Source organism: Ovis aries, chromosome X (genome assembly GCF_016772045.2).
Source record: "Ovis aries strain OAR_USU_Benz2616 breed Rambouillet chromosome X, ARS-UI_Ramb_v3.0, whole genome shotgun sequence".
Taxonomy (NCBI): domain Eukaryota; kingdom Metazoa; phylum Chordata; class Mammalia; order Artiodactyla; family Bovidae; genus Ovis; species Ovis aries.
The window spans coordinates 7,997,258-8,013,624 of record NC_056080.1 but is presented as its reverse complement, the minus strand read 5'-3'; the positions used below and the strand labels follow the sequence as shown (position 1 = coordinate 8,013,624).

General features: G+C 45.6%; 1 protein-coding gene across 2 annotated transcripts in view; it reads right to left on the bottom strand.

The window, feature by feature from the left end:
- WWC3 (WWC family member 3) overlaps nucleotides 1–16,367 on the bottom strand; it is a 108,328-nt gene that overhangs the window by 59,367 nt on the left and 32,594 nt on the right. The window contains exons 2-3 of one of the 2 annotated variants that reach the window (XM_027963576.3): nucleotides 11,247–11,356; nucleotides 6,590–6,793 (exon numbers count right to left, since the gene is read on the bottom strand). In XM_027963576.3, the coding sequence (XP_027819377.2) occupies nucleotides 6,590–6,793; nucleotides 11,247–11,356 (314 nt within the window). Of the gene's footprint in view, nucleotides 1–5,501; nucleotides 5,632–6,589; nucleotides 6,794–11,246; nucleotides 11,357–16,367 lie in introns of those variants that run through there. The other variant, XM_042242477.2, reaches the window with a different exon arrangement.

The following is a 16,367-nucleotide window of genomic DNA, read 5'->3' as shown; positions in this document are numbered from 1 at the left end:
CCACTGAATCCAAACCAAGAATTCCCTCTCTCAGGCAGACTGGGAGATCTGATGGACATGTGAGCTCGGCGACAGCCTTTGAGGTTGAGTCCTGCCAACTAATACCTGGGAAGATGCTGCGTGAGCCATTTTTCCCCTGCCTGCTCCAACATGCCTGTGAGCAGGAAGATGAAGGGCTGAATGGGTGGACGGTGGCCCTTATCCCAGGCTAGGCAGGAGATGAGAAACCCTCACCAGGGAAAGAAGGCCAGATAGTCTTTGTGGGATGGGCCGGGAGCCTCAGAAAGAATGCAAGCCAGACTGAGGACTGATAAGGTCAAGCCTCTCCAGGCTTGAGCCAGGAATTCAGGGCGGGTCAGCGCTTTCTCACCGGAGATAAGGCTGACTTTTTTCCCAGGCACCAAAGAGACTTGTGCTGGAGGATTCTGGGAGATCCCAGGAGCCTGGGGAACAAACAAGTCATACTCCTGCCGCTGGAAGAAAGGGTCATGATCAGTGGATCTCAACTCTGGGAATCCCCTGGGAAGCTTTTTTTTTTTTTTTTTAAGTGTCTGGCCCCAGTCAAGGCCAATTAAATCCAAATGTCTAGGGGTGGGAGTAGGGACCAGGCTGTAAGATGTTTTAAAAGCCCTTCAAGAGATTTCTCTAGTGCAGCCACAGTTGATAACCACTGTGTGACAATTCTTCTGCAAAGAACCAGATAGTAAATATTTCTGGCTTTGTGGGCCACACCGTCTGTCTCAGTCCCTCAACTCTGCTCCTGTACCTGCTACAGACAATGGTTAAGTGAATGGACCTGGCTAGGTCCCAATAAAATCTTATTTACACAACACCCTGAGTGCCTAGGATTCAGCCTGTGGGCCAAACTTTGCTGACCCGTGGTTCAGACTATAATTTACCCCAAGCAAGAATTCCTTCCAAAAGGTCCTGCAATGGTCACATACTTCATCGGAATGCAGCTGGAGGCCAGTTTCTCAAGAAGAATGAAAAAAAAAAAGTTTCTGAAATAACGAATGTATTTAGTGTTAAAAGAAAATAAACAGAAAAACATACTGCAATGAAGAAAGTAGGAGAAAACTCTACAAGATGGAGCTGCAGAGAAAGTACTCGGTGTGTCTCAGAAACAGTCTATGGTAGAGAAGTTCCACGGCAGGGCTCTGTAGAGCATCACACAGGACCAGGGCCCCTGTCAGCTAGTTCCTGAGCATAAAGAACTATAGCCGAGTTGGGCTCCTAGTCTCAAGGGGACGTGTCTGCTCAAAGCCAGCAAAGCAGAATCTGCTTTGGTCAGAGACAAGAAAGGTTAACGCTTGGATATTCTCAGACACCAGATGGCCCAATATTGATGTGAAATTTTTCCTCTCCAACAAACAAGAGATTTATTGTGGACTTCCATAACTCAGGGGGAAATCTGTGAAGGCTGTGGAAGAGAGTGTTTGCCCTCCCCCATGCCCTTTTGCTCCAATATTAGAAATGGCTGTTTACCTTTATTGCCTCATTTCCCCCCTATAATCAGCCATGACAGATAAATTGTGTCCCCCCCAACACCAGGTGCTAAGGAACTCTCTGTTGAAAACTAAACAACTAGTCTGGCTATCCCACTGTGGGCCATGAGGAAATCGAGAAGTAAAAAGATCTCTGCCTATCACGTGTCCCTTCAGGTGCTGTGAAATTGCCAGACGACTTGTCAGTTTACAGTCGGTCCTTATTTCCGGGTCACTTGAACATGGGAGGGCAGGCTGTTTTAAAATCACATGATCCATTCTTCCAAGCTGACTCTTCCATGTCTCCAAAATAGTATACACAGCACTGATAACTAGCTCCACCAAAAGATCTGGGCTCAAATCCAAGGTCTACCATTTATCGGAAGTGTAACCTTCAAGAAGATCAGTCTACTGAATATTGTTTCTTGTGTGTACAAGGAAAGTAACATCACCGTGTTACAATGCTTCATGATGTTGCAGTCGCAACAATTCAGGAAAACACTAGGCCATTCAATGATGGTTCCTTTAGTTTGAGTCACTTTCAATGAAGGAAGTTACGGGCGCTAAGTCCCAAGGTCCTTCTGCTGCCAGCACCTAAGCAAAGAGACACCTCCCTGCTTTGGATGATTAACAATGTGAGTGATCTGGGCTGTGTGAGACCTGTTGGGTGGCCAACAGGGGCCCAGGTGTGCCACAGATCCTGCCACCAACAGCTCCTGACATGGGCCCAGACCTTACAGAGGTCTGGGCTGTTATAGCACAAGCCACCAGAATGACTGTCTTGAACTTTAGCCTGTGGCCAGAAATAGTTTGTCTGAGTCATATGTAACAGAAGTATCCTCAATGGAGTTCAGGTTAAATGGCAAATGGAAGGAGCTTGGTGAAAACCCAGGAACAGCAGCTACTTGATAAAATGCTTGGATTAATTCCTAGATTCCATTCACAGTTTTTCTCCCTGAGGAGACAGGCTGTAGGAAGAGCCACTGGCATTTCCAGCCCTTCATGAAAACAGGGAGGCCCCACCTGGCCTCCTCTACTGCATGAGTAGAAGCAGAGATGGAGTCTATGCCGGCACCTCTTGTGGGTTGGGAGGTGGAGTCTCAGAATCTCAAATCAACACCACAGAGTCATCACCTTCCTTGACTCAATGTTTCTTCATACACTACTTTAAAGACAGCATCTGGACTGTTACTTTTTTACTGTGCATTGATAAAATTTTACAGGGCACAGGAAGAATGAAATTACCTGCAACTCCCTATTTTCCCAAATGTCTGGGGAGGGAAAAGCCCATGGAAATATAAAAACTGATGCTGAGGGATGTCCCAACTCCTGGATATAAAAAGTCCTGGATATTTTTATGCTCTAGGCTCCGCGATGCTCCAGGAATCTTCCCCTCCAGCTGGGTGTGGAATCCCATAGGCTGCAACCAGGTCTTCCTATATTTGCATCAAGGGTTCCAGTCCTGAGTCCCCACATGGTCTGCAACTGAAGTCCTGGCTGCACCAGTACAGTAACCAGTACATAGACATACCTCCTCTCTCTCTTTAAATTATTTATTTAATTTTAGGTTGTGCTTGGCATTTGGTGCTGCATAGTGGCTTTCTGTCATTGCAGAGAGCAGGGGCTACTCTTCCTTGAGGTGCGCAGGCTTCTCACTGCAGTGACTTCTCCTGTGATGAAACACGGGCTGTAGGGCACATGGGCTTAGTCGCCCTGCGGCATGTGGAATGTTCCCGGACGAGGAATGGAACTTGTGTCCCCTGCATTGGCAGGCGGATTCTTATCCATTGTACCACCAGGGAAGTCCAACATACCTTCTCGTCATCTAATATTTCCTTTCAATTGCTGGCAAGAAACTTCTTACCAAGTTCTTCTGTTATGTTCTTTTTTCCGTTCAATTCTTAGCAAGACTGATAGGCAAGTCTCTTTGGAAACCTAACCAAACCTGACCAGTTGCCTGGGAAGAAACACTCTATTAGGTTGAATCATATGAAACTGCCAATAACTGGCCCTTTTTAATCTACAAAAGTGACAATTTTATATGGCCCAACCTACTTCTACCAAGTAACTTTTGGAAAGGTCTGGAATCACTAACTATACTCTCAGAAACAGTTCTAAGCCACTGCTTCAACCAGATGCAACCTGGAGGCACAAGTCCATGAGATCATTTAAAAGAGACCATATGCTGAGCCATAAAGTCATCTCAATAGACGTTAAAAACTGAAATCTTACATAGTCTAGTCTCTGACCACAATCAAATTAGAAATCAACAACATCACACCTTTAAAAAGTTCCAATAGCTTACTTTTAAAACAATCCATGGGTCAAAATAAATCACAAAGAAAATGAGAAAATATTATGAATATTTGGTTCATAAAACATGAACCAAAATTTGTAGGATGCAGTTGAAGTAGTACTTAGAGGAGAATTTATACCTTTAGAGGCTATGTGAGAAAATGAGGTCTGAAATCAATGCTCTAAGCTCCCACTTTAGGAAGGCAGAAAAAGAAATTCAAGCCAAACTAAGTAGAATGAAGGAAAAACTAAAGAGAACAAATCAATTTAAAAAATTAAAAAATGATAAAAATAGGGGAAGAAAACAGAAAACCAAAACCCAGTTTGCTGTAATGCTACACATAATCGATAAAGGTTGAGCTCCACTGATTGAGAAAATAAAGCACAAATTATTATTATCACAAATAAGAGAGGACACTAGCTCAGAGTCTAGACATTGAAAGAATCACATGGGAATTCTATGAAAACTTCAAAAAACTTGACAGCTTGATCAGCGGTCAGCAGATTCCCTGTGGGCCAAATTCAGCTTGTTTCTTATTTTTATACTTTTTATCAGAATAAACCACACACGTCACTTACGTGTCATGTCTGGCTGCTTTTGCACAGTAACAACAGGGTTTGGTGGTTGCACCTGAGACCATATGACCTATGGCGCCTAAAACACTCACTATCTGATCCTTTACAGAAAAGCTTACTGATTTTTGGATTAGATGAAAGAGACAAATTCCTTGAAGCACACAAACATCAAAATTGACTCAAGAAAAACAGGAAAACCTGAACAGGCCCATGTCTATTAAAGGTACTGAATTTATAGTTACAAACATTCCTACAAAGAACCAGATGGCTTTTCGGGTGAATTCTATCAAACGGTTAAGAAAGTATCAACACTGGGCTTCCCAGGTGGCTCACTGGTAAAGAATTTGCCTGTCAATGAATTAAATATCAAACAAAGGTCCGTCTAGTCAAGGCTATGGTATTTCCAAGGGTCATGTATGGATGTGAGGGTTGGACTGTGAAGAAAGCTGAGCACTGAAGAATTGATGCTTTTGAACTGTGGTGTTGGAGAAGACTCTTGAGAGTCCCTCGGACTGCAAGGAGATCCAGCCAGTCCATTCTGAAGGAGATCAGCCCTGGGATTTCTTTGGAAGGAATGATGCTAAAGCTGAAACTCCACTACTTTGGCCACCTCATGCGAAGAGTTGACTCATTGGAAAAGACTCTGATGCTGGAAGGGATTGGGGGCAGGAGAAGAAGGTGACGACAGAGGATGAGATGGCTGGATGCCATCACCAACTAGATGGACGTGAGTCTGAGAGAACTCCGGGAGTTGGTGATGGGCAGGGAGGCCTGGTGTGCTGTGATTCGTGGGGTCGCAGAGTCAGACACAACTGAGCGACTGAACTGAACTGAACCAATCCCACACAAACTTTCCAAAAACTGGGGAGGAGGAAACATATCCCAGTTCATTTTGGGAGGTCAATATTATCCTGATACCAAAATCAGAAAAAGAGATGACAAATAAAGAAAATTACGAAGAAACCAGCTTTTCCTAAAAACTAGCATGGAGCTGACCCATCACATTCTGATGGACAGTAAAACAAACAAACAAGAAAAAACCTAGTACATACCAAGAGGCGAAGGGCAAGAGATGAAGCAGCCTGGAAACTACACACCATCATACCTGAGCCTGCAATCTTTTACGGTATATAGAAACACAGCTACCTAAATTCCTGCTACAGGGGGCAAACTCCACCCTCCGCTCTCTTCTCCACAGCTCGTATGGCTTATTCACCTTCGACAGCAGTTGCAGTAAAAAAGATGTCTGGCCCCCTCGCCTCAACTCCATTCTGACCTGCAACACAGGATAAACAAAGCTTTGAGCATGTCTTTAACGTTCAAAGCTGTGTCACCAGAGCTACACGCCTGGCAACATGGCACTCACGTCACAGGTAAGTCCCTCCAAGTCTCAATTAGATTTAGGTTTTCATAAGATAAAATCTAGTGGTACCAACTTCATACACTCTCCCCAAGCTCACTGCCACTGGGCGAGTCACAGCCACACACACCTTCAGTGGGCAGTTACGTGTGACAACTCTGTCGAGAATGGACTGGCTCAGGCAGTGACTGAATGGGTCAGGAACCAGAGGTTTTGGCTTCTGAGTGATTCCTTCTGTTCCTGCGCATCTCCTGAGTCCTAATAACAGGAGCCCATGCTCGGCGGGCTCCGAAACTCAGAGGGGTTCCCTTTGGAGAACATCAGTGTGCATCCATCTTACTTGGGCAGAGTTCCCCACTTTCCCCATGTTATACTGAGTTTCTCCACCTTCAGTGTCTTGCACAAGAAAGGATGCTATAAAGAGACAGGGGCCTGACATGTGTGGAGGCTCCTGAGCAATAAAACCATTGTAAGTAATTCCCCAGGATCACCCCAGATGAGCAGGGGTCTCCAGGGAAGCCCTTTTCCATGCTGACAAATGTGAGTTGGGAGGTGGTTTCGTATCACTATCTGAAACTGTGCTTGCCTGCTTTCTCCCTGCCCTCCCTCCCTACATGGAAACTCCAGGAGGGAAGGGGCCTCTCCTATCTCAGCTCCACCGTGTTGCGTGGGCACCTGAAAAACACTTGCCAATGGAGTGGTAGGGAGTGACCATTGGATGCTGGCATGGGAGGCTGACTACCTAACAGTAGGCGATCAGACACTTTATGCAGCTGTCTTGCTCAACTTGCGCCTGGGGTCTGTAGAGACCAGGATCCGCGGAGACCCAACTCTGGAAGCCCCACGTGCTCCTGGAGGGGGATGCTCAACTCACAGCTGGTGTACGAGCGGCTGTCGTCCTCACACATCTTGTGCAGCTGCTGGTACTCCTCCTGGGCCAGCTCGAAGCGCTGCTGCTTAATCTGGTAGATTTCTTTCTTGGCATTGAGAGCCTCCTGGGCTACAATTAAATACTCCTTTAGCATCCGTTCCTGCTCCCGCCTCCACTGCTCTCTGGGATCCTCAATCTGGGTCAGCTCTGAAACGGAAAGGGGAAGAACATGAGGGTCTTCCAAGTCCAATCTTTAGGCTGAATAATTGTGCAGTTACGTGTCTGATCAATACAAAAGTTAATGACTGACCATGATGTACACCATGAAAGCATCTGTATGCTGAACCCTCCCAGAGTCTGGGTCACCTCCTATCAACACAGCCATGTCTGGGTCGAGAAGAAAGCTCTGTAGATGCGTAAGGGAAGACGATACCAGACAATTTTTTTTAATTTTTTTAAAAGTTTTATTAAAGTAAAAAAGACATAGAGAAAGCTCCTCACATAGACTTCAGAAGGGAGCAGAAAGAGCGCCCCTTTATTTTTAATTAGAGGATAATTGCTTTACAATGCTGTTGGTTTCTGCCATACAACGTAAATCAGCCATTAGTGCACATATGTCTCCTCCCTCTTGAGCCTCCGTCCCATCTCCACCCCATCCCAGTCCTCTTAGGTTGTCACAGAGCCCTGGTTTGAGCTCCCTGCATCATACAGCAGCTTCCCACTAGCTATCTATGAGTAAATGTTGGTGGACAGGAACCCAAAGGAGCCCATCACTCTCAAACTAAGAGACACATACAACCTTTCTCTCCCTGCCTTTTTCAACCTGGGATGCTGTTGCCTCTGCTCTCCCTGGGACCAGCTCGCTCCTCTTCTCCTACCTCCCATGCCAGACCAGAACTTTCTGCATGGGAAATCCCCTTCATGGATTTCCTATAAATCCCCCACCTGCTGCTCTGGCTCTGTCATTTAACCAGCTCCTCAAAGGGTTCACGCCTACCTCTAGCTCCGACCTTTCTCCTGAGTGCCCGTCTTTTCTTTCCTCCTGCCTCCAAGAGGCATCACCACGCGGACGGACGCAAAGTACTTGTGAGTCACTGGTCCAAAACAACTCAGTCTCACACAGCACCCTTTTGCTACCCAAACCACAGCAACCCAAAGGAAGCCACACTGATGAGTGCCTGCTTCTCCACCTGCCCCCTTGGAATGAGTGGCTTCATCCTCATCGACCCACTGAGCCAACCGAGAACTTACCCTCAGAGTACACCTGCCCCTCATCCCTCACACAGACTATTTCATGGGCCCTCCAGAACTGGCCATTCCTGCCCATGTGTATAATAGTGACTGATGCTGGGATGTCCCTCCTTCTCCCCTTAGTTCAATCAGACTCTCAGAACCTCTGTCCCAAAACACCTGCCTGCTTCATCCCACCAAAAGCCATCCTCTGAGCGCTCGCCACAGTCACCTTCCCAACTCTGCTTCCGATTCTATACCACGTGAGCCTCTTTTAAAGCACAAGGTCTTACCAGGGCATGATGAATGTTCTGGAATTAGAGATGATAGCTGGACAACACTCCATGCACCCAATACCACTGAACTGTACACTTTTCAATGGTGAACCTTACAGTCTGTGCCTCTCACCTCAAAATGGTTACAAATGTAAATTCTATGTCATCTCTACCCCCTCCCCCGCCCGCCCCACCACACATACACATACACAGGAGCACTCACTAGGATGTTTAAAGTAAGTTTCTTTTGAAATCTCCTTCGAGAAACATCCCCTAACCTCTTTCACACTGCTAGCCCAGGGCCCCCCCTGGAAAGCCTCTCTGGGTCTTAAAAGCTCCCATGGAGAAATAAAAAATAACAAAACTCAGGGTCTTGACTTAGCCCTGGAGTTTAGATTCAGTGGACCTGGGTGGGAGGCAGGGGGAGGTCACAGCTGTTTTAAGTGCCCAGATGTCTCTGATGATGGTTTAGGCATCAGACTCACCAAGGTCAACAGGCATCGTACGCACTCTGTCCAGGGCCCCTGAGGGTCTTGGGAACCCCGAAGGTGACCAGCCCAGGGCCCCTCTGGTCCCTCACTGCACTGTCAATCAGCACAGTTCCAACTTAACATGTGACTGCTCAGGTTCTCTGTCTTTAAAGAGCTTTCCCCTTACATCTGTGCTAGCAAGAGTTAAGATTCCAGGGGAGCTTCCTTGGTAGTCCAGTGGCTAAGAATTCTCCCTGCAATGCAATGGACACGGGTTCAATCCCTGGTCTGGGCAGATTCCACATGCTGCACAGTAATTAAGCCTGTGTGTCACAGCTACTGAGCCCACACACTACAACTACTGAAGCCTGTGTGCCTAGAGCCTGTGTTTTACATCAAGAGAAGCCACTGCAAAGAGAAGCCTGAGCACTAGAACTAGAGAGTAGCTCCTGCTTACTGCAACTAGAGAAAGCCCACATCTGCAACAAAGACCCATCACAGTTTGGTTCGGTTTGGTTCAGTCACTTAGTCGTGTCTGACTCTCTGCAACCCCATGAATCGCAGCACGCCAGGCCTCCCTGTCCATCACCAACTCCCGGAGTTCACTCAGACTCACGTCCATCGAGTCCGTGATGCCATCCAGCCATCTCATCCTCGGTCGTCCGCTTCTCCTCCTGCCCCCAATCTCTCCCAGCATCAGAGTCTTTTCCAATGAGTTAACTCTTCGCATGACGTGTCTAAAGTACTGGAGCCTCAGCTTTAGCATCAGTCCTTCCAAAGAAATCCCAGAGTTGATCTCCTTCAGAATGGACTGGTTGGATCTCCTTGCAGTCCAAGGTACTCTCAAGAGTCTTCTCCAACACCGCAGTACAAACGCATCAATTCTTCGGTGCTCAGCCTTCTTCACAGTCCAACTCTCACATCCATATATGACCACAGGAAAAACCATAGCCTTGACTAGATGGACCTTAGTCAGCAAAGTAATGTCTCTGCTTTTGAATATACTGTCTAGGTTGGTCATAACTTTTCTTCCAAGGAGGAAGCGTCTTTTAATTTCATGGCTGCAGTCACCATCTGCAGTGATTTTGGAGCCCAAAAAAATAAAGTCTGACACTGTTTCTACTGTTTCCCACCCCCCATCTATTTGCCATGTGATGGGACCGGATGCCATGATCTTCGTTTTCTGAATGTTGAGCTTTAAGCCAACTTTTTCACTCTCCTCTTTCACTTTCATCAAGAGGCTTTTTAGCTCCCATCACAGTAAATAAATAAATAAATAAATCTACAGAAAAGAAGAGCTTGATTCTGAGAAGCAAGTTTTCTGGAATGGCGTCTTTGGCCCATTATCACAATAAAAACCTTTCTTGTCCTCAGGGAAGAAAAAAAAGTTGAGTTCACTAAAGGTGTCAGAGAGAGGAGGTGGCATGACCCTGGAGATGACGTCTTCAGCCACATCCTCCATGGTGCTGGGTCACCCCAATTATACTCAAGGTGGTTGGAAGAAAGTCCTTGGTGATTACTTGGTTTCCCGGTTCGTGGCCATGTCTAATGTGTCATATCGAATCCTTGAGGGTGGATCCTGGGTCTCACTTTCCTGAGTGGCCAGCATGGAGGGGTGCTTTTTAAAACTTGCTGTGACTCAGTGAGCAGGCAAGCAAGGCACACCCACAGCAAAGAAGGGGACACAGCAGGAGGAGAGCAGGAGGAGAAGAGCCAGCACAAGGTGGTCCTGGGCCTTGGCAGGCTTTCCAGAAAAGTCATGCAAGGCCGATCCCTGTGCCGTTCAGTAACGCCACCCGGGCCCGGAGACAGTGGAGCCCTGACCTGAGGGGAAGGTGGCCCAGATGGCCAGAAACTCCAGTTGCATGCAGCCCTGGGGTGCTCGGCAGCCAGGCCAGGGGACTGTGGCCCCTGGGTGCAATCTTGCTAAGCACCACGTCCATCCTGTCAGCAGTGGATCTGCCTAAGAAGCCCTCCTGCCCATGGGGTAACCACAGCAGAGGGTGGCAAAGCTGGGGCCACACTCACCCCTCTGCTCAGGCATTGGTTAAGAGCCAAATCACTGCAGGCTGAGTGCCTGAAAATGCCCCCAGACAACACCAAGTGTCCCTTGGAGGTAACGCCAGCCCTGGATGAGAACCACTGCTCCCAACAATTCTACAGAGAAGGCTGGCATGGTCTAGGACCTGTGATTTTAGCTGTGGTCTTTACATCATTTTCTCCCTTCCCAAAGCTCCAAAAAGTTTGGCACATTACAGTTAAAAATCAAAGGGATAAGACAAAATGAAGTTCAGATCATCATTTGGGCATTCATTGTTAGAAGAACTTGTAAATTCCACTCTGCAAGAAATACTCTCCTCATTTGGTTAGCGACTTCTATTACCAGACTGTCTGGGAAATTTATAAAATTTATTCCTTCTATCAGGTATTGAAACTCTGCATTCAACATATTCCATGCAGTCCTGGGCAACATACAGGGCAACATACAAGCCAACATACAATCGCTTCAATTTTTGAACAACTCAGCTAACGAAGACTTCAGATGACATTTATAAAATCTAGTTTAATGCTGTGTTGGAGAGTGAGTAACAATTGTTTCACTCTACAGAAAGAGTTCCTAGCATCTGTGAGATCAACATGAAAACTCAACCATATATAACAACTCAAGTGTGGCATTCTACTTACTATTTATGTGGTCCATGTAATAAATTCCAATTTGTTTATCATATACAGTTTCCCATCCTAAAGGAAGTTCATCCCCAACACAGTCAGCAAAGGTCAATGGCTTTGTTATCCTGCAAAATAAAATTATGAAAGCAAATATGAAAGTGAGGTCAGTTTCACCTAAGTTTGCTGAGCCAACTCTAGAATTTGGTTTCAATACAAAATTCTGTATCATCTTAACAAACTGACTGCTTTTGTTCCAAGTATTTGGTTGGAAAAGTCAGTCACTGACTTTGCCTAAATAATCATCAGTAACAGTATCAGTATACTCATGGTTAAAAGCATGACTATCCCACAACGCAACCTTAAACACCAGTGAAAACAGATATTGACAGTTACAAAACAGGTAAAACAAGCATCTCCGAAGCTGTATGCTTAATGAGTTGATGACAATGGAATGTGGCTCTGCCACAACATGAGAGCACCTATGTTTTGTTCTCATTCTCTGACAAATGTTCCCCGGTCTCAACTTTCGGTTTCTGTACATTACAGTGTCAATGTATTTAAAATGTATTTGTAAGTTTCATCTATACCCCAACCCCCACCGGGCATAAGCAAAGGAGTTAAATGTTTACCACTGACCAAAGGCAAAAAGCCAAACAAGCATGGTAACGATACAAGGAGATGCCTACTAAATACTGCCTGGATTCCTTACTCAGTAGGAGTCAGAAACTGCAAAGGATCCTCTTTGTTTTCTGGCAAAAAACAACAAAAGCATATTGTCTACAGACGTTTCTCCTTGAAGTCAATCTGATCCAGGAAAGCTTGGCTTGACACAGAGAGATAAAGGAAAGGTTTTCCAGATAAGCAGAACCTCCCCCTCCCCTACATCTCATGATCACAGAGATTGACAGGACAGCTGTGGTATAAAACAGGCCACCCCTAAAATTGTCTGAGTCAGGGCAGCTATCTATTCAGTTGTCTCTAAAACTGCACAGTGACTGGTATGCATGAGAATCTGATAACCTAAATTTCACTAACTCAATCTTCCCACATCTCTGTTTCAGTCTCTCGCCCCAGAAAAGTGAGACACCACAACCACTGCCAAACCCCACAAGACCAGTATGAATTTTGAACATGTTATTTCCCCAAACTGGTTTGACAACAAAGTTCTGTCTCTCTCAGCAGCTTTTACAAACTGATCAGCACCATCAGAACAACACTAATCGGTCTCATCTTCATTTTAAACATATGGTTTTAAGAAGTTAGGAGTCAATATCAAAACAGAAATATACATATAGAAAGTAAAACACATCCTTGGAAATCCTCTTAAATACAATGCGCTCAAAACCCTACAACATCACAAGATGAGCCTACTGCATACCCTTTGTCCTGGCCCCAAACACCAACGTCCACAGCACAGTTCCTTTACAGGTAGGGAATGGGATAGTGGTGGCATGGTTCCAAGTCAAACAAGTAACGGCAGGGTGTTGTGCATGACTCAAGTCCTGAATGGGACCAAACCACAACACAGTGTCACCTGAAGATAAACTGAGTTCTGAGCACATCTCTGCTATTCTAGATTCACGCATAAGCCTAGAGAAAATGGCCAAGCACAGGAGCATTCAAAGCATCTCTTATATATATGACCTCATTTAGTCAACAAACATATGTGGGAAGCCTGCTCTTCCAGCGCTGCTGAACCCAGCTCACTTAATTTGTGTCGTTGTTGTTGTTGAGTCGCTAAGTTGTATCCGACTCTTTGTGACCCCCATGTACTGTAGCCCACCAGGCTCCTCTGCCCATGGAATTCTCCAGGCCAGAATACTGCAGTGGGTTGCCATTTCCTCCTCCCAGGATCTTCCTGACCCCGGGATCGAATCCATGTCTCCTGTGTCTCCAGCACTGCAGGCGGATTCTTTGCCTGCTGAGCCGTCAGGGAAGCCCCTGGAGGATGTGTCATCCTGATAAATAGATGGATAAATCCGAACAGCAGATTCAGAGAACAATGACCCTGTCTCAACTGCCTTTGACCCCCAGCACCTGGCCTAAGAATAAGTACGTTGCAGTTTTACAAACATTTTGTTCATTAAGGGAAGGAGAATTAATATATTTTACAGTAAAGAATCCGCCTGTCAATGCAGGAGACACAAGGGACATGGGTTAGATCCCTGGGTTGGGAAGATCCCCTGGAGAAGGGCATGGCAATGCACTCCAGTATTCCTGCCTGGAAAATCCCATGGACAGAGAAACCTAGCAGGCTACAGTCCATGGGGTTGCAAAGAGTTGGACATGACTAAGCGACTAAGCACATAACTCAAGCACTCTCCTACAATCAGTAGATACATTATTTCCTAATAGATATATTATTTCCTAATTTCCACTAGTGTAAGTATTCATGATTCAACATTTCAACAATTTCTCAAATAGTCGAAGAGTTTCCATGTAAGCCAGAAATCCTACACCTATGTGTATACCTACGAGAAACGAAAATATATATCCACCCAAAAGAATGTCCATAGCAGCATTATTCGCCGTAGCCAAAAGGTGAAAACAACTAAGGGCCATCAACTGATGAATGGACAAATAAAATGTGGTCTATGGATGGAATGTGATTCAGTCATAAAAAAAGAATGAAGTACTGGCAAACACTACAATATGGATGAACTTTGAAGTTACTGTGCTGGGTGACAGAAGCCAGACACAGAGGCTACATGCTGTATGCATTCATCTACGAGAAATGTCCAGAACATGCAAGTTCACAGAGACAGAGGGTAGATCAGTGATTTCAGGGGTTGGAGATAAAGTGGGAATGGGGTGTGATTGCTAAGAGGTTGTTAGGCTTCCTTTAGGGGGTAATTACACTAAGAACTAGTGAATGGCATGCTTTAAAGGGAGACTTCTATGGTATACATGAATTATATCTTCATTTAAAAAACTATGACGAAGGGAACATCTTTATGCATAGAGCTTGTAAACTGTATTTACAATTATTTTCTTTGAAAGATTCCAGAAATAAACTTACAGTGTTAAAGGATATGAAGCTCTTTTCTCTTTATCATAAATCCAATGTAAAATATTCAGACAGTAAAATATAAAGCATAGGAAATAAAAGCACCTATGATCCAGAAGTCCTGGATTGATGGTTTAGCTTATTTTCCTACATTTCTCCACAGCTGATATCACACTAGATACAATTTCATACACTCAATTTTTTTTCCCCTCGTGTCCTTTAAGTCTCTGTCACCATTGCTTTCTATCATGTGAGAATCTTCTGCCACATGCAGTGAACCGTAACTGTTTTACCAGGAACCTCAAGTCATCAATTTAGCCACGTTCCAATGTTCTGTTCTTTCTTATAAATAATGGATGTGAGCTTATAGCAAACCCTTGATGCACACTGCCAAACTGCTTTAACATCAGCACATGCTCCTAGCAGTGGAATAAGAAATGGGCTTTTTCATCACCCTGTGGGGATCTCTTGAATACATTTGTTCAAGGGCTCAGGACAAACCTGGACAGCACGAGCATGCTTCACTATCAAGGAACTAGCAGGTATGGCGCACAACATAAGTGCCTCAGCATTTTCAGAATGTGGAGGAGCTGGGTGATGAACTGAGGGGCTGGGCACTCAGTGTTCCCCAAGGCGAAGCCCCTGTGTGGTCATTTCTCCCCAGTCTCCTCCTATCTGAGCAACACTGACCTGGAGTCGCTGACTTCCCCACTTCTCAAACAGCTCCTGTTGGCCTCCGCAGAGGAAATGAATACGTTTTGCTGGTCGTTCTTATTAGACTTGGTCCACAGGAAGGGGGAGAATCTGGAGGATGCAGACATGGGCTTCTTTTTGTTCCCTTTCGCCTACTGCATCCTGTAGGGCTCTTTAAGAAGTGGCACTGGGGGGTTTCCCTGGTGGCTTAGTGGTATAGAATCTGCCTGCCAACACAGGAGACATAGGTTTGATCCCTGGTCTGGGAAGATCCTACACGCCACAGAACAACTAAGCCCCTGCGCCACAACTACTGAGCCTGTGCTCTGCAAAAAGAGAATCCACCACAGTGAGAAGCCTGTGTGCCACAGCTAGAGGAAAAGCCTGTGGAGCAACAAAGATAAAGAAAATAACATAACAACAAAATAAAATAACAACAAAAAAGAAGCGGCACTGGACCATCTCAGCCATTACCAGTTCCCAGAGAAACTGCCGAGAAACCTTGGATAAGTCATTCCTTCTGTTCCTGGGCCTGCCTCAGTTTCCTAATCTTTAAAATGGAGGTGATCTGATGAATCTCATGGGGTCCTGCTGGCTGGGTGTGGCCTCCTGAGTTATAGCGCGGAGACCAGCTCCATCCACTCCACCTCCTGCCTCCCCCTCCACCTCCAATAGACTTGCTTGAGACTGTACTAGTCTTATGTTGTTGTGACCAACTGCCACAAAGTAGGTGACATTAAACAACATGTGTCATCTTTCAGCTCAGGAGACTGGAAGCCCAGATTGATTATACTGAACTAAAACCAAGATGTCCATAGACTGCATTCTCTGGAGGCCCTAGGGAGAAGCCATTCTCTCGTTTTCCAGCTTTGAGACTGCTGGCATCCATGGTGGCTTCCAGCATCTTGAAAGCCAGCCATGGTCAGTAGGGTCTTTTCCAGGCATCTTCCCTCTGCTTTTCATTGACTCAAACAAAAAAATAACACTTACAGTTCACAGGCAGATTCACAGGCTAATCTGAAGAGCAAACAGCTCCTCAAACAAATCTTAGGGGAAGAGGAGACACAGGTTTCATGAATAGCAGTGAATCCACAAGACAAATGATCACAGAGAATCACATGCAGGTAAAACCTTTTCCCCCAGTAGCACAAGACTGCAACTGCAGACCTCCAGTCTCCACCATCTTTGATTTAAAAAACAAAAGCCCAGCAGCAGACTCACTGCTTCAGTGGCAACAGGTGTTCCCACTATCTTTGATGCCTCAACCAGATACCTCTCACTGAGATTTGTCTATGTGTCATTCTGAGGGACCAAACATCATTTAGGGACGCACTTGTGTTCCTGAACCTCCGCATGCAAACCCAGGTGGCATCGTGAATGGAAGGGAACAGCTTTTTGCAGTGGAGAAATGGGCTGGCTAGCCTGAAAGGAGGTGG